The sequence below is a fragment of the Triticum dicoccoides genome, chromosome 6B (genome assembly GCF_002162155.2).
Source record: "Triticum dicoccoides isolate Atlit2015 ecotype Zavitan chromosome 6B, WEW_v2.0, whole genome shotgun sequence".
Lineage (NCBI taxonomy): Eukaryota > Viridiplantae > Streptophyta > Magnoliopsida > Poales > Poaceae > Triticum > Triticum dicoccoides.
This window is the reverse complement of record NC_041391.1, coordinates 694,160,881-694,180,883: the sequence shown is the minus strand read 5'-3', so window position 1 is coordinate 694,180,883 and position 20,003 is coordinate 694,160,881. Positions and strand designations below refer to the sequence as shown.

The window sequence follows — 20,003 nt, the reverse complement described above, 5'->3', positions numbered from 1 at the left end:
TGAAGGTCTTGGCCGTGGTGATGGTTCTGGCCGTGGTGGTGGTAGAGGCCGTGGTGATGGTCTTGGCCGTGGTGATGGTCTTGGCCGTGGTGGTGGTAGAGGTCGTGGTGATGGTCTTGGCCGTGGTGCTGGTAGAGGCCGTGGTGGTGGTGGTGGTAGAGGCCGTGGTGGTGGTGGTAGAGGCCGCGGTGGTGGTGGTGTAGGCCGTGGTGCTGGTGGAGGCCGTGGTGCTGATCTTGGCCTTGGCGGCGGCCGTAGTGGAGGAATGTTCTCTTGGCTCAATGGACCATTGCCGTATGTGTCTTACTATGATCTTGTTCTTTTGGCTCAATGCTTGTGTTGTCATTTTGTATTGTGTGACTAACTATTATATTGCCATTTTTGTAGGTATGGAAACAATGAAGGGGGTGGAGGACACGGAGGGGGAAGGTGAGACCCCTTGGTGGTGCGAGGAGGGAGAAGAATAAGAAGAAGAGAGGAAGAAGAAGAAACTACATGGAGACCCTATGTGTGTATGACTATGTGTGTATGACTATGTGAGGGGACTAATATTTCCGTGTATGATTATGTGAGACCCTATGTGATTTGGACAAGTATATGTGCTATGTGTGTATGAGTATGTGATTTGGACTAGTATTTCTGTGTTTTGGATGTGATTATGTGGCATCTTTATCTGGACATTTATTAGGCTGCACCAACTCCCTCCCACCCATCCTCACCCCACACACCCCCACCCTCAACACAAACCCGAAGCTCAGTGCCTCCCCTCTGCCCTCCTCTCTCCCCCTCTCAAATCCTTCTCAGATCCGGAGTATTTGACCGTGGATTTCGAAGCCAATCCCCTCCCTTAAGGTAATCTCCTCCGATCCCCTCGTTTTCATCCATAGGAATTGTCACATTTGCTCAGATCTTGCTAGTGTGGGGGAAACCCTAGTTTTTGATAGGATTTGGAAATTTTTGTTTCTTTGCTAATTTGGTACGGTTAGGCTTTCATAGTATGCTAGGGTTAGGGTTATGTGTGTTTGATGTTGGTGTTAGGGTTATGTTGGTCTTAGGGTTGTGTTCATTGTTAAGTGGGGGTTAGGGTTGACCAATAATTTTCTGTTTTGTAGGCATGGCTTCATCCGGTTCCATGACGAGGCCACCGTGTGCTAACCAAGAAGACATGCCGAACAAGTGGGAGGACGCATCTTTGGACAAGGTGAAGGAGAAAGATGTCAACATCCCGCAATGTTGGTGTGCAGATGTTTGCAAGGTGAAGGTGTCCACAGACCGAAAGAAAGCATGGACGAAAGGGCGGAGATATTTTGTATGCCCGAACTATGCTTATGATCGTGCATTTCCAACTAACGCCTATGACCAACCACCGGTAAGCTCGAGAAGTAAAATGTTACTCTGAAATGTGTGTCAACACTAACAACAAATTTTTATGCAGTCACCGCCTCCTCTATGCAAGTACTTCACGTGGATAGATCTTGAAGTGCCAGAAGATGTGAAAGAGGACCAATACGCAGATTGTCTTAGGCGGCAACGGAGGTTCGAAGAATCGTTTCGAAGGGGCTTGGAGGAAGAGCGTCGTCAGAAGGAGAGGATGGAGCGGAAGAAACGAGAGGAGGAGAGGGCACGCCAAGCGAAACTTGCTCGTGAGGAGGAGAGGGCAAGAAAGCTTGCAAAGGCTCGCAAGGCGCAAGAGGAGGACTCGGCACGTGACAAGAAGGGGAAATGGCCTCGCTCTACTCAGTAGGGACTTCGCTTCGGTGCACTCCTCGTCAACTATCTTCTAATTAATGTGTTGTGAAGTTGTGAGGGCATGTGAGATGTTGGTGAACTATCTTCTAGGGCAAGCTGCCATTTGTCATTTGTAATGAATGTGTCGTGAACCATGTCGTACTAATGTTTGAATTATCTTAAGTTATGAACATCGTCGGCATAAAATTTGTGTTTGTTCATATTGCTGTGATGCTGCAGTCATTGTAAGTATTATGGATGTAGTGGGAGTAGCCATGGGAGTAACTGTTGGCTTTCTGGATAGCCATGGCAGTAGTGCAGCGCCTAAGGGTAGGGCGCTGCACAGTACAGTGCAGCGCCTAAGGGTAGGGCGCCACACAGTACAGTGCAGCGCCTAAATGTTGGGCGCTGCAGTGTTGCTATAAGCAAAACTGCAGAAACAGATGCCATTTTGGGTGGGGTGCAGCAGCACTCAAATAACTAAAACATCAATAAAAGTACTATAAACTGGACATGCTAAGCAAAGAGAACTAATAACTTGAACATCACATCATTTAAGACAATTCAAGTCTGCTTCAAGTTTGCAAACACAAATACCATAACATAACCTCACAAGTTAATCAACCTCACAAGTTCACAAGTTCATCATATAACATAACCTCACAAGTTCATCAATCTAACACAAAGCACTAATGCCTTCCACGCGTGTTCCTGGTGCCACGCCTGCAGGTAATCTTCTTCTTTTTAGGAGCACGAGGCTCCTCTTCGTGCACTTCCTCCTCCGCCTGCGGCTCCGCCTCCGCCTCCTCCTCCGCCTCATCATCCAATCTAGCCATCCGCGAGGTCCCTACGACCACCTTTGGGTTGCCTCTGTTGTCATAGTCGTTGGGCGTGTACCGGCGTCTGGGCTGCCTAGGCTTGAACACATATGCGGACCGAGCTTGAGCGTCTGCCAAAGTCATGTCATCATCAGACCGAGTGAGGTGCGGGGTCTGATGGTGTACCAGACCTAGAGGCAGATGGTTCATCATATTCAGGATCACGACAACCGAGAAGGTTCGATAACCGCCTTAACTTCTTGGCCTGACGCTGTAACATGAACAAGTGTGTAAGATATCAAACTTCGCAACATAGACTGGCTCTCATAGTGAATGCGATATGTACCTTGAGGAATGCTCGTAGTGAACCATCATCATTGCCAGTTCCAACCGGTGTCTTCTCCAGGATAGACTGGCTCTCGTCAGCTGCTTTCTTGATCTCGGTGCACTGCGGATGAGCAAAAATGAATGCGTTAGCCATTCAAACATGTGTAATACGGTCAACAGGAAAGTAAAGAGGGGAACACTTTACCACATAGTTAATCACCGGAACAGCAGGCACTCCTTGCCCTAGCCTGACATCTCTGTTGTACTTCCCCTTTGCTAGATCCTCAAAGTTTACGGGTTCTTCAAGAATATCCTCATTATATGCCGGCGGGCATATCTCAACTTGAGTAGTTCCAATAAACCATCGTACGTAGTTATCAAAAGCAAGTGAGTTGTGCTCACGAAGCGGGGCGCGTGCAGTGCTACGAGCTTGCTCCACACAAAGCTGGAAGCGGGTAACATACGCAGAATGATGCTTGGCCCAGTCCTTTATCTTCCGTTGCCTTCTCCTGTCCAACCTGCGTGGTATAAAACCAAACATTAGCACAATCAAAAGGAGTCCCGATGATTAGACAATACGCACACATGCTCTCTTACCTATGAAGTGCTTTATTCGTGTCCACCCAATCCGGCGGGTGAGGCTGGAAAAGACCAAACTGACGATACACGCGATGCGGCAAATGAAACTCAACCGCCCAGTTGCATATCAATGGGCACCGCATAAGCCAGAGATCCTTATCCCGCAAGCACATCGGGTTGAGGCGGAACTCCGCGGTGTACCCCAAGCTCTCACCGGCGCCATATGGCTGCCATTCCACCTATGAAACAGGGCAACAATGCAAATTTGATAACTATTTTTCAAGCAAGCATGAGAAAGGACTAAAGTAATGACCTCCTTACCTGCTCAGGCGTAATCGTGTCCAACTCGGCAATGTACTTTTGGTACATGAGATTGACATCGTTCGTCATCTCGGAAACGATATCCCACTTGTAAGCCCACGTGGGGCGCCGTAATTCGTCATGTTCATCTGCATACCAAGGATCAAACCTGACGCTCTTCGGGCGTCCAACAGGCAGACGCTCCCAGCTCCATACAGAAAGTAGAAGCAGATTACCACCAATGCCTGCACTAGGTGTGATCCTGCAACACGCATCATCCAGCTACATATGAAAGAAAAACAATGTTAACTTGACAGCAAGCTTGCATTGCTAATGAATAAATGAGTTGATCACAAAACAGACCAACTACCTGTCGGTACAAGTAGGCAAGAGTCGCTGAACCCCAGCTCCATTTGCTATCGAAGACGGTCAACGCCTTCAGCCACATCCATGGAGCGTTCTTGCCAGTGGAGTCAGGAAACAAAGTCCTCGACACAATGTACCACATATACACACGAGCATGTGTCTGGATCACATCATCAGTTGCATCCGGAGGGCACGTCGCAAAGTTATTTTGAATCCACGTGAAAGCAGCTCCAGCTGCCTTCCTTTCCCTCTTCTTCTTCTCTTCTCCCTCCTCTACATCATCCTTAGCCTCGGTAGGAGCCATACCGATAAGAGCAATCATCTGCTCGCGCCACCCATCAGAATCGGTGCTCATACATAGAGGCCTCCCGTCGATAGCAAGACCGGTGATCAACGAGACATCCTCGAGCGTCACGGTCATCTCCCCGGTCCGAAGATGGAAACTGTGGGTCTCTGGCCTCCACCGATCAACAAGAGCGGACACTAGTGGAGCGTTCAGATTCGGCGTGGACCGGCTGACCAACAAAATCCACGGGAGTAGTCCTGCCTGCTTGATGTACGGTGTGTACCGCTCATCGTAAGGCATGGCAGGACCAGAGACCCCGTGATACCGAATCTTCAGAGGTTCAAGCTTCTGCAAAAAACAAGTAATGACAAATCTTAGGGCATGTAAATTTCAACTAAAGGCAAATTTGCAAAAGATTTAGAGTACTCATTATTACCTTATCCTTCTCGCGCATCATGTAGGACCGGTGTTGCACGTCGTAGACATCGTCCAGAAGCCAAACCATCCTTACAATTTCAAACAATAAACATACATGAGTTCATCTCAAATATCGGAAAACACTCAACATCTAATATATATCTAAAAAAACTCAACATCTCACATATAGCTACAAAACTCAACATCTCATAATTATCTACAAAACTAGGCATCTCATATATATCTAAAAAAATAAACAATCTAGGTTTAACTAACAAGAATCATATACTACCGGATATGACTACACATCCTCCATCACAACACCGAAAGAGTTTCCACCTAACGAATGAACACCGGATATGAACACCGGATATGAACACCGGATATGACTACACATCCTCCATCACAACAAGAATCATATACTACCGGATATGACTACCAATTCTTTTGGTTGCAATGAATGTGTGCTCATTCTGAAACACCGAAAGCCTGCCTTGACCACATTTGAACAATAGCATTGCTGCCTTGTCGGCTCTCTGCATACTTGTAAAACTAAATAAAATTTTGATAGTTGTTTTCAAAGTACTTGCCATTGATGAGAAAAGGATTCCACATTTGAAGGTCAGACCAGGAAATGGCTCCTAAGATGGATGACTTATCATCTCCAATTGCAATATTACATCAAAAAACTTAATCTGGAACACCGAACGATTTTACGGAGGAAAAGAAAGGGAACGGAGGAGTTTACGTACTAGGAAGGATTGGAGATCGAATCCAGGCCTCAAAACTTCAAATATGAGAGGGGGTGTGGGGGGATCTGAAGGGGGCGCCGCCGCCGCCGCTCTCTGTGACAACAGAGCAACTGGAAGAACTGCCTGGGAGGGTCTGGCCCGATGCGGGCTAAGTCAATGTGCAGCGCCTAAGACACGGGCGCTACAATATACACAGTGCGGCGCCTAAGTCTTAGGCGCTGCAGTGCTGTATGTGGGGCCGCAACTGGACCAGGGCTGCCACGCTGGCAGGAAGTGTGGCGCCGAAGTGATGGGCGCTGCACAGTAGGGTGCGACGCCCAGCTGTCGGGCGTCACACCGAAGGGTCAGCAGAGTGAATTTTTTTTGAAAGCAGGTCAGTTTGTGAATTGATTTAGGCCTTAGGTCAAATATGTGAAATTTGCCCGGCTGGGGCGCGGGGAGTGGTTGGCGCACACGAGGAATCAGGTGCGCGCGGCGAGAGGACGGGCGGGCTGGTTGGCGGGGCATGCGGGCTAGCTGGCGCAGCAGTGGGGCGGCTAGGGCGCATGGTGCATGCGGGGAGGTTCTCGAGGGGCAGATACGGCAGGGCAATGCAGGGATTGGTGCGGCGGATCGGCTAGGACGGGGATTGGCCAAGCAGCACTGGTAGGTGGAGGAGGGGCAGGCGCTGAATCTGGGGCGACTAATCGATACGGCAGGTACGAGGTACGGGGTTCGGGGCAGATTTGGTGCGCTGGATTTTCTGTGGCCGAGGGAAGGGGAGTGGGGCATGGGTGATCGGCAGAAAAATAGGGGAAGACACTCTCGTCGAAGTGACGTGTCGGGAAATAATGACTTTGTGAGTCGATAGATCGAGGCACCTGTAGCCTTTGTGCTCTAGCGGATATCCGAGGAAAGCACAACGAGACGACCGCGGGGCAAGTTTGTGTGGGCTAGTAGCAATGGTGTTAGGGAAACAGAGACACCCAAAGGCGCGCATATGGTCTTATGTGGGGTGTTGGCCTAGGAGGCAAAAGTGAGGCGTCACGAAGTGGATGGCTGAGGAGGGGCGCCGGTTGAGTATGTAGGTGGCGGTATGAAGGGCCTCGACCCGAAAGGGGCGGGAAGGTGTGCGTGGATGAGAAGCACACGGAGTACGTCATTGGTGGTACGGATAAGTCGCTCGGCCTTGCCATTTTGTGGCGAGGTGTGGGGGCATGATAAGCGGAAGGAGGCACCATGGCGGGAGAATAGATCACGCAAGGAGCAAGTGAGGAATTCCCCGCTGTTGTCACACTACATACATTGAATCGTGACATGAAATTATGTGAGAACGTACGCAAAGAAACGTGAGACGGTGTCAGCGGTATCCGATTTGTTTCACAATGGGAAAGTCCATGAGTAGTGTGAGTAGTCATCGGGAATCACAAGATAGTATTGAAAGCCAGAGAAACTAGGTACCGGCGAGGTCCATAAGTCACAATGTATTAATTGGAAAGGTGCACTCGTTTTGGAAGTGGAAAGGGAAAAAGGTAGCTGGGGCTGCTTGCCTAGTTTACATGATGAGCAGACAGAGGTGCTAGGCCTATTTTTATTAAAATTTGGAAGAAAATCACGTGCTAGAATGGAAACAGATTTATTCCTAGCATGCCCTAAACGAAGATGCCATAAGTCGTTGGTGACGACGGAGAGTGCTGCTTGGACGCCGGAGTTGGTGAAGAAGGGGTAGATATCCCCGTGGCTATTGGACCTCATGATTAGCTTCCCCGTGGCTAGGTCCTTCACGGAAAAACCGAAAGGGTCAAAAGTGATTGAGCAAAAATTATCTTGTGTAAAACAACGTACATAGATCAAGTTTTTGATTATTGTAGGGGATATGAGGACGTCATTTAGTGAAAAGTTAGACACAGAGGTAGAGCCTACAGCGGTAATGGGAAGATGAGACTTGTTGCCTACTAAGATGCCGGAGGAATGACGCAATGAAGGAGAACCATACGAGGTGAGGAGGTCCGTCTTACCAGAGACGTGCGACGTAGCGCCCGTGTCGAGGAACCAGTCCGGCGTGCCGCCGGCGTGCTGCTGCTGCATGGAGAGGCCCTGGAGAGCAGCGTATAGTTGGTTGTACTGCTCCCAGGTAGGCCCGCTGGACGATGATGACGGCACGGGGTAGGCCTGATGAGGTGTAGGAGGACGCGGGCCTAGCACGCCCGCGACGTTCGGCGCGGCCCAAGGAGCCCGCGGTGCAGGAAGTCCGGGAAGGAGGGCGCCGTAAGGAGCGAAGAAGCCCGTCGCAGCAGGCGAGCCAGGGCCGGAAGGAGCGGTGCCGTGCCCAGCAGGAGCGTTTCCTGGGGAGGGGCCGCCGCGGCCACGGCCACGTCCGCGGCCACGCCCGCGCGAGCCCTGACCCTTGTCGCTGGTCGGGGAGGCAGCAGGCCCCTTGCCCTTGGTGGTGGAGTCGCCGCTGGAGCCGCGATCAGGAGGAGCGCCGCCGCATGGCCCGTGCCCGATGGTGAGCACAGCAGCGGGGAGCTCCGGACGCCCGTCAAGCCGTGCCCTCTCGTTGGTGGAGATCTCCTCCATGAGAAGGCGAGGGCGGGCCTGCACGAAGGTAGGGAACGGCGACTACATCGGGAGGAGAGTCGCCATGATATGAAACTTGCGGTTGAGGTCGCGGATAAGCTGCAGCGTCAGGGCCTGGTCGGAGATGTGCTCGCTGATGTACTCCAAGGCGTAGGCCAGGGACTTAAGCCTCCGGCTGTACTCGGCGACGGAGAGGTCGCCCTGAACGAGGTTCCTGAGTTCGGCGCCGAGGACGTCGGCGCGGCCCGGCTGGTTGTCCATGAAGAGTACATGGAGCTGCATCTAGATGTCGTGGGCGGAGCTGTCCGGGGATGCCACGACGTCCATGAGTTCTTCGGCGACGATGCCGTGCAGCCACAGCACCACGGTCAGGTCGTCGTTGCGTCACACGCGCTCTGGCCGAGCGGCTCGGCGATGTCGTCAAGATGTTGTTGGACCTCGTGTTTGCAAGCAATGAGCTAGAAGAGTTGGCACCAGCGTGAGTAGTTACCCGATTTGAGTTGAAGCTTGGCGGTGAAGTAGTGCGTCATGGAGGGCGGGAGGCCGGCAGTGGAGGAAGGGCCGGCGCCGCCGAGGCCTGGATGGGGGACGAGGGCGCCGCCGGGGGCGCCGAGCGAAAGGCGCGGAACGGGGATGCTGCCGGCCGTCCGAAGGATGCCCGTGGTCGGGGCAGGGGGCACGCGAGGCGCCGAGGCCGAGGATGAAGAAGCCGCAGCGCCTTCGGGCACAGGCGTCTTGCCCAGATCGCCAAGGTGCGCACGGTGCGATGCTGGGGCGGCAGGTGCGGGCGTGACCTAAGTGGGGGTGACCACGGCGGGAGCAGCGGTGGCGATGGGGACGGCGGCGAGCGGAGCTGACGCCGGCGGGTCGAAGCCCGCCGAGCGGGTGCGGCGGAGGAGACGATGCATAACGGAAGCGGAAGAGGTGGGAGAGAGAAGGATCGGAGGTGTCTGATACCAAGTTTGGTTGTGTAATCTCGCACACTACTTGTATTCATGCATCCAGCGCATATATATACAGTTTACATGAGAGAGAGAGAGAGAGCAGTGGGAACGTGGGAGAGTACAACGGCATGAGTACATCTTTTTCCGCGTAACCCTAAAACCCTCCTGAGGCGATTAGGGCACGGCGGACCTGGCGGCGCCCGCAGATCTCATCGGCGAGCCACACCGGCGGCCGGGACAGATGGCTAGACCATCAGGCTTGGGAACTTCAGGAAACAACGGCGGCTCATCACCGCGCTCCGCCAGGGTGCAGATGGAGGAAGCGCTTGGGAAACTCGACATATCGAAGGAGGAGGCGACTCCGCTCGTGATCAATGATCTGGAGGATTGGACAGCACCGAAGTGGCTCCTGGCAGGCAAGGTGTTGTTCAGGAACCTATTCCACATCCAAACGATCACCAATGCCCTCCGCCCTGCTTGGGGGAACTGTCGGTGTCAAAACCGGCGGATCTCGGGTAGGGGGTCCCGAACTGTGCGTCTAGGCGGATGGTAACAGGAGACAAGGGACACGATGTTTTACCCAGGTTCGGGCCCTCTTGATGGAGGTAAAACCCTACGTCCTGCTTGATTGATATTGATGATGTGGGTATTACAAGAGTAGATCTACCACGAGATCAAGGAGGCTAAACCCTAGAAGCTAGCCTATGGTATGATTGTTGTTATTGTTGTTGTTCTACGGACTAAAACCATCCGGTTTATATAGACACCGGAGAGGGCTAGGGTTACACAGAGTCGGTTACGATGGTAGGAGATCTACATATCCGTATCGCCAAGCTTGCCTTCCACGCCAAGGAAAGTCCCATCCGGACACGAGACGAAGTCTTCAATCTTGTATCTTCATAGTCTTGGAGTCCGGTCGATGATGATAGTTCGGCTATCCGGACACCCCCTAGTCCAGGACTCCCTCAGTAGCCCCTGAACCAGGCTTCAATGACGACGAGTCCGCCGCGCATATTGTCTTCGGCATTGCAAGGTGGGTTCCTCCTCCGAATAATTTGTAGAAGATTGTGAACACCAGGATAGTGTCCGGCTCTGCAAAATAAATTCCACATTCTACCGTAGATAGAATAATATTTACACAAGTTCAATCTGCTGACGTATTTCGTGGCGTGGCATCACACCACAACCAAGCCTTTACTTGAATCGTTTTTATTATACCGCCTCAGCGCGTTTAGCGAAGCGGTTTCCTTGGCACGTCTTATCGAAGCAGAGATCGTGTTCCCCTTATTCCGGGATTCTCATCAATACGGGCGTGGGTAACCCAACCGCGCCTGTTGCCACGCCGCCTCCATCAAGGGCGAGTTCTAAACGGTCACGGAGACGGCTCTTGGTATTCTCCCCCTTTATAATGAGACCAAGGCCCGTTCCTTTTCTTAATTCCTCAATCGAATCCGCCCCTCGCCCCGAGTTCCAACACCCAGGGCTCCAGACTCGGGCACTTCGGACCTTCGACAATGTCCGGCTCCGACCTTCAGGGCCGGTGGATGCCCTCCTCCATCACGGAAGAGGACGTGCTAAAGCTTAAGGACGCCAGGTACTTAACCTACGAGATTTCGCATAGGTTGCCTGCCCAAGGGCAAGTCATTCCTACCCTAGAGCCCAGCGAGAGCGTCGTGTTCGTGCCTCACCTCTGTCGGGGTTTAGGCTTCCCGATGGATCCCTTCGTTCGGGGGCTCCTGTTTTACTACGGGCTGGAATTTCACGACCTGGCTCCGGAGTCTATCCTCCATATCTCATCATTTATTGTCGTCTGCGAAGCCTTCCTCCGCACTACCCTTCACTTTGGTTTGCGGCTCAAAACCTTCAATGTGGAGCCGAAGATGATTGAGGGGCGTCAGGCAGAGTGCGGAGGGGCGGTTATAAGCAAGAGGGCTGATGCTCCATGGCCCGAGGGCTCTTTTCAGGAGGAGCTCGGTTTGTGGCAACAGGAGTGGTTCTATATCACCGCTCCCAAGGGCAGCAGGCAAAGGCCGCCGCCCGCCTTTCGCCCGGGCCCTCCACCACGGCTGACATCGTGGGTCAACAAGGGGTTTGACTGGGGGGCGTCCAAGGACGTTCCCCTATTGCAGGGCCGGATTCGAGATCTCCAAGAGAGGGAGATCAATCTGGTCGTAGTGACGCAGGTTATGCTGATTCGGCGTCTTCTGCTCTGCAAACGTCGCCCCCTCTGCCTGTGGGAATTCAATCCGGAGGGACCACGAGCTCTCCAACACTTTATGGGTACAAAACCCGCGGAGATGTACAAACTGTTCTTCGGATCACAAGAAGTGTGTCCGGACTTGACCGAGGATGCTGGCCTAAGGTACAATCACCCAGATACTCAAGTAAGTAGCCCTGTGACCGGATATATCATCCACTTATTTATCATGGATTTGCCTTCTAACCGGCTATCCCTTGAACAGGAGTGGATAGCGCAAGCAAAACTGATACGATGTTCGGCCCCCCTCCCTGAGACCACGCCGGATCCCGTGTTAATCAAAATGTTGGAGGTTGCGCCTTCGGAGGAAGGCGAAGGGGGGAACAGGGAAACTACCACCTCTGTCAAGGAGGCTCTCAGTAAGGGGGTAATCAAGAATCCCTCCCTCCAGGGAGAGAAGAGGACCGCTTCCGAAAACCCGGAGGCCGAAGCCTCGAAGCGGGGAAAGAAATCTGCACCGGAAGGTCCTGTGCCGGGAAGAGTCCCGGCCGTACAGTCTCCCCAAAGGAATCAGCCCTCCAACGAGCCGTAAGTAGAAAAAAGGGAAGTTTTATAATAAAGGACATCCCTATTTTATTTCTAAGGATAACCGAAGTTTTTACCTTGTAGTTCGGATCTCAACCCTTCCCAGCAGAGCTCATCCTCGGGGGACCTTCGTCCGGAGATGATGGAGAGCGAAATGCCTCCATTTGCCATCCCATCAGGCGGGGCGGACGACCCGGAGGTGTCGTCACAGAGGGTCTCCCCGAGTCCAGCGGGGCCTGGGAGTTCGGCACCCACTGGAGTGCGGCCGGTGGAGCTGCAGGGTTTGCTCGAGAGGGCGTCTCTCTCAGAAGATCACCGCGCGTTAATGAGTGTGGTGATTGCAAAGATCTCATCCGCCGAGAGCGGGTTACATGAGGTCGTCGGTAGTTTACTCACGGGGTTTGAGGTACGCAAAAAATGACATACCTTTTGACAGTTTTGCACATAGAGTGCGCCCTGTATAGATAGTAGCCCCTGAGACTCGGTATGTTGTCGAAAGTGACAGCGTGTCGAGGATCATAATCTCAGTTACAAAATGTCGCCTTTCCTATGTAGGTGGCGGAGCGTTCGGTGGCCAGCCGGACTGATGGAGTTGCCGAACTGAAGCGGCAACTCGACGTTGCGGATGCGGACATCGCGTTGGTCAATAAACGACTTGACGAGTCACAAGGTAGGTGGTTTCTCCGCGGTCACCTGGTAAGGGAGCTGATGCCCACTCCTTACAACATGTATGCTTGATGCAGATGGTGCAACTGCTGTGAAAGACCTCCAGGCAGAACTTGCCCGAGCCAAGGAGCAAACCAGAAGAAGTGATGCGGCTGCCTTGAAGGCAGCGGAGGAGCTAAAAGCCAAGAAGGCTGCTCATTGCCGAAGCAGGGAGGAAATGGCCGTAATGGCCGTGAAATTAAAGGATGCTACCGACTGCTATGAGGTTCTTGAAAGAGAACGCCAAGCGGAGCAAGAGGGCCTGAGGAAGGCCACCGCCGAAGCCAAGGATGCTCCTTCTGCAATGCGGGCTATAAAGGAGGAACTACGCCAGGCCGAAGACATTGCGGCTGGAAAGCCCTTTCTGTTGCGTAGGAAGTTCACGGATCCGAAGTATGCTCAGTTGGGCCAGTTGTGGAGTGCGGAGGATCCTTATCTGGATTTGGCGGCGAGCGCGGCGGATGCAGTTCGGCACTTCCGAAGTCAGAAGGATCATGAAATGGAAGAGTTGTTTTGGTCTCAATTCCATAGTCCAGAGCGTTCACTGCCGTTGATAGATCAGTTGGCTAAGTGGGCTGAGCTGAATAGATTGTCCGGACTAGCCATGATGGATGTGGTGGCTCATCTGTGGCCGGAAAGGCCCAAGCCGAAGAGTTATTTTGGTTTATTGCAGCAATTCCTTGGGGCGGTGCCGCATATCAAGGCGATGAAGCGGTCGGCCTGCATAGAGGGTGCACGGATGGCTTTTGCCCATGTTAAGACATACTGGGCGGAGATGAATGCCACCGATGTTGCATCCCGGGATTCGAACGAGAGCCGATTACCCACCGAGCACTATTTTGAGGAGGTCCTGCAGGGCGCTCGTTTAATAGAGTCGCAGTGCTCGAAAAATGTCATGTTCAAATGACATGTATGATTCGTGAGATCATATTTATAATATAACGACTTTTTAGACTTGTGCGTTCAAGTATAGAAATATCTCCTGTGCGGCCGTTAATGTATATGTATTTATAAACTGAAAGATGGCAGTCTTTGGCTTCAGCCCCCACGCACATAGTGCGGGGGTGTTTGCAAAAAAAAGTGCATTTTCACACTTAATCCAACGTCTTGGTCCTTTGAAGGAGGTGATAGCATAGGCAAACTAGGCAACCGGACTATAATGCTTTATCACTTTCACTTAGCCATAGGAGCTCGATGGTGCGGCTACGATATAGCCCCTAAAGGCACCGCGCTCTCTGAACTCGGGGCGCGTGTTTGCCTGACCGGGAAGTGGTCCTTCGTCAAAGCGGAGGAATTCTAAACATTCCAATGGTCAATCGAGTGGTTGACCAGTCTCTCGCTATATCATGACAGTCAGTTTTCGGCTTTCTCTACTGAAGTGCTCCCCCAGCCGAACCGGGGCACAATCGCAGTAGTTCTCCTGGTGCCGCGTTAGCCGATGGAGCGGAACGTAAGGAAGCAAAACACAGGAGCCGGGCAAACCCAACATTTGACCAAAGACATGATCCGGAGCTGATGCATATAAGGCCTAACTCGAGACGCCGAACACTCCCTAAGGTATTCGGGCTTTATGATAACGGGCAAAACAGTTCCCTAAGCCCCTAGTGTCCAGGCACAGGCGAGAACTTCTGACACGGCCGATGCCAAAACGCCAGCCTCCTCGGTTATGGTAGGAAACCGGGGGATGAGTATCAACAAGAGACAGTAAGAAAGGTTTACGCAGGGTCTTAATCTGAAAAGAATCCTTGTAACGGGTCCCTGCTGCACGTCTGCGCCCGTGTCTCCGTTGTGCTGTATCCTGGACGGGTGTAGCACGTGGTTCATCTGTAAAAGAGAAGAACTTAGTTTGAAAAAAATATCGTGCAAAAGATGTATTTAAAATAGAGTATGATTTGGAAGATGAATAAAATTGAGCTTTATTGGCTCGCATTGTTTATACATGCAGCCCCTTGTAAAAAGGTATGTGGCTGGGAAGCCCCTTGTTTATTTGTGCCAGACTCGCCTAACCGTGTCCGAGGTCTAAATGACCTATTTTGAGGGGCTTTGATTAGCAAGGTTGGATTAATGTGCGGCTGTCAAGGCAGTCTCACGTTTTCCATGGTCGAGGAACACTCGGAGTTTTCCCTTTAATGAGATTATGCCGCATGGACCGGGCATTTTGAGTGTAAGAGACGCGTAATGCGGTATTGCGTTAAAGCGGGCGAAAGCTTCGCGTCCCAGCAGTGCTTGATGGCCACTTTTGAATGGGGCGATATGGAAGACTAGCGTTTCGCGACGGAAGTTGTCGGGCGAACCGAACACAACTTTTAGTAGTATAGTTCCTGTACACTTGGCACAAAGTCCTGGCGTCACTCCTTTGAAGGAAGTGTTGTTATGGCGAATTTTTGTAGGGTCTATCCCCATTCTGCGGATGGTGTCCTGTTATAGCAGGTTTATATTGCTTCCGCACAATTTATCACATGAAGGGAGTTCACTGTTTTGACTTTTAGTGGGAAAGTCTTCTGTTCTCCGGTCTGCTGCTTGTGGGATTCGTCATCGTCTTCGCTTGGTGTGTCGAGCCCCTTATGTTCGGCGTTAAGTCAGCCGGACTGCTTGAAGACCCAACAATCTCTGTGGGCATGGTTTGCAGGCTTCCCGGGGGTACTGTGGATTTGACATATCCTATCCAAGATTTTGTTTAGGTTGGATAGCTCGTCACTGTTGTCTTTAAGGGGCATTGTTTTGTTATTCGGCCGAGAGATTTTGAATCCGGCGTTGACCGCCGTGCTATCTGGGCCACTTCCCTTATTCCTGCGCTAATCTTTTTTGTGTCGTGATTTCCCATTTCCATCCCTGACCTCGGATGTACTCGGGTCGCTGGTGCTGCATCTTGCTAGCCAGCTATCTTCCCCCGCGCAAAAGCGGGTCATGAGGCTTGTTAGTGCGGCCATTGTTCTTGGTTTTTCCTGGCCGAGGTGTCTGGCGAGCCATTCATCTCGGACGTTATGTTTAAAGGCTGCTAAGCCTTCGGCGTCCGGACAGTCGACTATTTGGTTCTTTTTGGTGAGGGACCTGTTCCAGAATTTGCGTGCTGACTCCCCGGGCTGTTGAGTTATGTGACTTAAATCGTCTGCGCCCGGAGGGCGGACGTAAGTTCCCTGAAAATTTGCTCGAAACGCATCCTCAAGCTCTTCCCAACTTCCAATGGTATTTTCTGGGAGGCTTTTGAGCCAATGCTGAGCTGGCCCTTTGAGCTTGAGGGGTAGGTATTTTATGGCGTGGAGATCATCTCCTCTAGCCATATGTATGTGTAGGATATAGTCCTCAATCCAGACTCCGGGGTCTGTTGTTCCGTCATATGCCTCTATGTTTACGGGCTTGAATCCCGCTGGAAATTCGTGATCCAGCACCTCATCGGTGAAACATAGTGGGTGTGCGGCGCCCCTATATTTAGGTGTGCAGTTATTTTCAGACACTCGGCGGGTTGTGTTGCTTTCAGGAGCCTTCTTTTTTGGCCCATAGATGGACCTGACCGGGCCATCCATTTTGCGCGGATCCTTATCTAGATCGTGTGCCGGATTATGTGCGGCGCCGTTTGCCGCTCTTAGATTGTTATCTGGTCGTCTATCCGGCCAGGCGGCCTCTTTCTTTTTTGACTGTGGGGGCTCTACGTCCTCGTCGTCAAATTCGGGCAACAGCTTGCGCTTCGGGTAGCTTTTTGCTTGTTGACTATCGCCGTATTTATCTGCGGTCTTGAGTACTTTGCTCCATCTCATTCTGAGTACGTCTTCCGCTGTTTTGAGCTTTCTCTTTTGCTTCTTCAAGCTCCTTGCAGTGGCGACGAGCCTTCTGTGCAGGTTCTTATGCTCCGGTGATGTGTCCGGCGTGAGATCGTCTGGACTGTTGTTTTCGCCGAGAATGGGATGCTCGTCCACTGGTTCGCCCTGCTCTATGGCTGGGTCATTATGGGTGCCGTCGTTATCGAGGCGGGACTTCGGGCGGCGCTTGCATCGCCGTTTTTGTTGTTTTTCGGGGGAATTATCCTTCACCGCGTCCCGTTGTTCCTTGTTATCGCTTCCTTTTGGTGTATCCACCATGTATACGTCGTGAGTTGAGGTGGCTTTCCGGTGCCCAGTAGGCGCTGGTTCTTGGTCGTCTCTGGCATCTTCGTCCATACCGTCGATGTCTTCGGAGTCAAAGTCTAGCATGTCGGATAAATCGTCGACAGTGGCTACTAAGTGGGTGGTGGGTGGGCCTTGAATTTCTTCGTCGTCCACATCCCAACCGTCCTGACCGTAGTCCGGCCAGGGCTCTCCTGATAACAAGAGATATTTTAGCGAGCTCAGAATGTCGCCAAAAGGTGAGTGTTGAAAGATGTCCGCGGCGGTGAACTCCATGATCTGCACCCAATCGGATTCGATTGGAGGGGGCGCGGGAGGTTCGGAGTCCGGCAAGGAGTCCGGCACCTTGGAGTCACGAACTTCAGAAGGGACAAAGTTAGTATTCGGCTCTATCGCCGTAGAGGTTGCAGCCCCCGAGGCAGTGTCTAACCATCCGTCCTAGATCTGCGCAGCCAGCTCCGAATCGAGGGTCGGAGCGGACTCGTGTGCGGCCTCCAGGCCACTGTCTGGCAGCAGAGCTAAATCATGCCCATCGTGAGAGTGCGGCGCGCACGGCTGTGGATCGAATCCATTGAAGATCAAGTCTCTGCGGATGTCGGCCGTGAAGTTAAGACTTCCAAATCTGACCTGACGGCCAGGGGCGTAGCTTTCGATCTGCTCCAGATGGCCAAACGAATTGGCCTGCAGTGCAAAGCCGCCGAATACGAAGATCTGTCCGGGGAGAAAAGTCTCACCCTGGACCGCGTCGTTGTTGATGATCGAAGGAGCCATCGAGCCTATCGGTGACGACACAGAGGAACTCTCAATGAAAGCACCAATGTCGGTGTCAAAACCGGCGGATCTCGGGTAGGGGGTCCCGAACTGTGCGTCTAGGCAGATGGTAACAGGAGACAAGGGACACGATGTTTTACCCAGGTTCGGGCCCTCTTGATGGAGGTAAAACCCTACGTCCTGCTTGATTGATATTGATGATGTGGGTATTACAAGAGTAGATCTACCATGAGATCAAGGAGGCTAAACCCTAGAAGCTAGCCTATGGTATGATTGTTGTTATTGTTGTTGTTCTACGGACTAAAACCATCCGGTTTATATAGACACCGGAGAGGGCTAGGGTTACACAGAGTCGGTTACAATGGTAGGAGATCTACATATTCGTATCGCCAAGCTTGCCTTCTACGCCAATGAAAGTCCCATCCGGACACGGGACGAAGTCTTCAATCTTGTATCTTCATAGTCTTGGAGTCCGTCCGATGATGATAGTTCGGCTATCCGGACACCCCCTAGTCCAGGACTCCCTCAGGAACCCTAGGGGCTTGGCTTTCCGTCCATTAGGAGAGAATAGATTCGTTGCAGAATTTGAATCCAAGCGTCATAGGGATCGTGTCTGGGAGGGCTCTTGTCGGTGTCAAAACCGGCGGATCTCGGGTAGGGGGTCCCGAACTGTGCGTCTAGGCGGATGGTAACAGGAGACAAGGGACACGATGTTTTACCCAGGTTCGGGCCCTCTTGATGGAGGTAAAACCCTATGTCCTGCTTGATTGATATTGATGATGTGGGTATTAGAAGAGTAGATCTACCACGAGATCAAGGAGGCTAAACCCTAGAAGCTAGCCTATGGTATGATTGTTGTTATGTCCTACGGACTAAAACCATCCGGTTTATATAGACACCGGGGAGGGCTAGGGTTACACAGAGTCGGTTACAATGGTAGGAGATCTACATATCCGTATCGCCAAGCTTGCCTTCCACGCCAAGGAAAGTCCCATCCGGACACGGGAAGAAGTCTTCAATCTTGTATCTTCATAGTCTTGGAGTCCGGCCGATGATGATAGTTCGGCTATCCGGACACCCCCTAGTCCAGGACTCCCTCAGTAGCCCCCGAACCAGGCTTCAATGACGACGAGTCCAGCGCGTATATTGTCTTCGGCGTTGCAAGGCAGGTTCTCCTTCAAATTCCAAGTGCTTGAATAGTGTCTTTGGCGTTGCAAGGTGGCTTCCTTATAAATGTTGCGCTCCTTGGCTTCCACGTCCAATAATGGCCTTCTTCCACGTGTCGTATGAATGCGAAAAGCTAGGGTATTTTTGCGTTTTACCCCCCAGCCGCGCGAATGAGCTGCCTATAAGAGAGGGGAGGATCTAGATCCAACTCACACCATCCTCCTTCCGCAAGTACTCATCGAAGCGCCTCTGACAAAGATCCATTCCATCATGGATAGTCGACGCGGCTCCTCCTCTCGCGCCCCTAGCCCTCAGCCAGGAGATTGGAGGAGATGTTCAGTCCCGCATAGCGAGCTAGTGGCGCTCCAATCAGAGGGATATCTTCCCCCGGCCTTCATGGTTCCGGTTCGAGCCGGACTGGCCACCTACAAGGGTGGAAAGCAGGCGGAGAGCGACCCCAATCCATCCAGAGGAGAGCGGGTATGCTTCGTCCCTTATCTAATAAGGAGACTCGGATTTCCCATACATCTGTTTCTCCAGGGGCTCCTGGAGTTCTATGGACTCCAGCTTCACCACCTTACACCTGCCTCTATTTTGCACATCGCGGGTTTTGTGGCCCTTTGCGAGCTGTTCTTGGGCACCGAGCCCCATTTTGCGCTATGGAAGAGATTGTTTTGCCTCGTACCCCGTTCTCACGAGGGGTCGATATATCAAGTGGGCGGAGCCGAAATATGGCGCATCGCCAGGACCGGATATCTATCCGGAACCCCGAAGAAGGCCTCCGACGACTGGCCTTCGGAATGGTTTTATATGGAAGACGCCCCACTGCCGGATCCAGTTCGGATCGGCCTCCCGGAGTTCAGCAACGCTCCCTTGAAGAAACGCCTGAGTTGGCGCCCGCGGAGCCCTCAACGGGAAGATGATGGGAGCGTCCATTATCTGATGGGCCGGATTAGCTTACTGGCCCACTCCGGATTGACCATGATTGGAGTCATGGCCACGTGCATTGGTGCAGCCGCTCCAATATAGGGGCCACCCCATGTGGGATTTCAACGGGGAGGATGATGCCACCCGTCATGGCCGCAAGGGGCCAGGATCGGCCGTCGATCTGGTGAAGATCCTGTCCGGCTTGTACAAGGGGGAGAAGGAGGACTTCCTCCGCACGAGTCCATTGAATGGATTCTCCATGAATAACCCTCGGAGCTGAGTAAGCGGACGTTTATCTATCCGATCCATATTTCCAAAGTCAAGCGTCTCACTTTGTGATTTTGACGCAGGAGCTGCGCCGGGACGTGGAGGGCATACAAAGCCCGACTCCATAGCCCGAGGATCCGGGACGATCCCTTGATCCGGCCTCCGAAGAGGACCCGGACATAAAGGTGGAGCTGATCGACGGGGTGTT

General features: G+C 52.3%; 1 protein-coding gene and 1 long non-coding RNA gene across 2 annotated transcripts; both read right to left on the bottom strand.

Moving 5' to 3' along the window:
* Positions 1–2,761: 2,761 nt before the first annotated feature.
* On the bottom strand, positions 2,762–3,200 carry LOC119322410. The gene is made up of 3 exons (XR_005155588.1): positions 3,079–3,200; positions 2,893–2,994; positions 2,762–2,817 (listed from the first exon to the last, which is right to left on the bottom strand). It is a non-coding gene; the product is annotated as an uncharacterized LOC119322410 (long non-coding RNA).
* Positions 3,201–7,293: 4,093 nt separating this feature from the next.
* LOC119321528 (collagen alpha-2(I) chain-like) lies at positions 7,294–8,132 on the bottom strand. Its single transcript, XM_037595173.1, has 2 exons — positions 7,571–8,132; positions 7,294–7,331 (listed from the first exon to the last, which is right to left on the bottom strand). The coding sequence occupies exons 1-2, from the start codon at positions 8,130–8,132 to the stop codon at positions 7,294–7,296; spliced, it is 600 nt and encodes a 199-aa protein (XP_037451070.1).
* Positions 8,133–20,003: the final 11,871 nt, after the last annotated feature.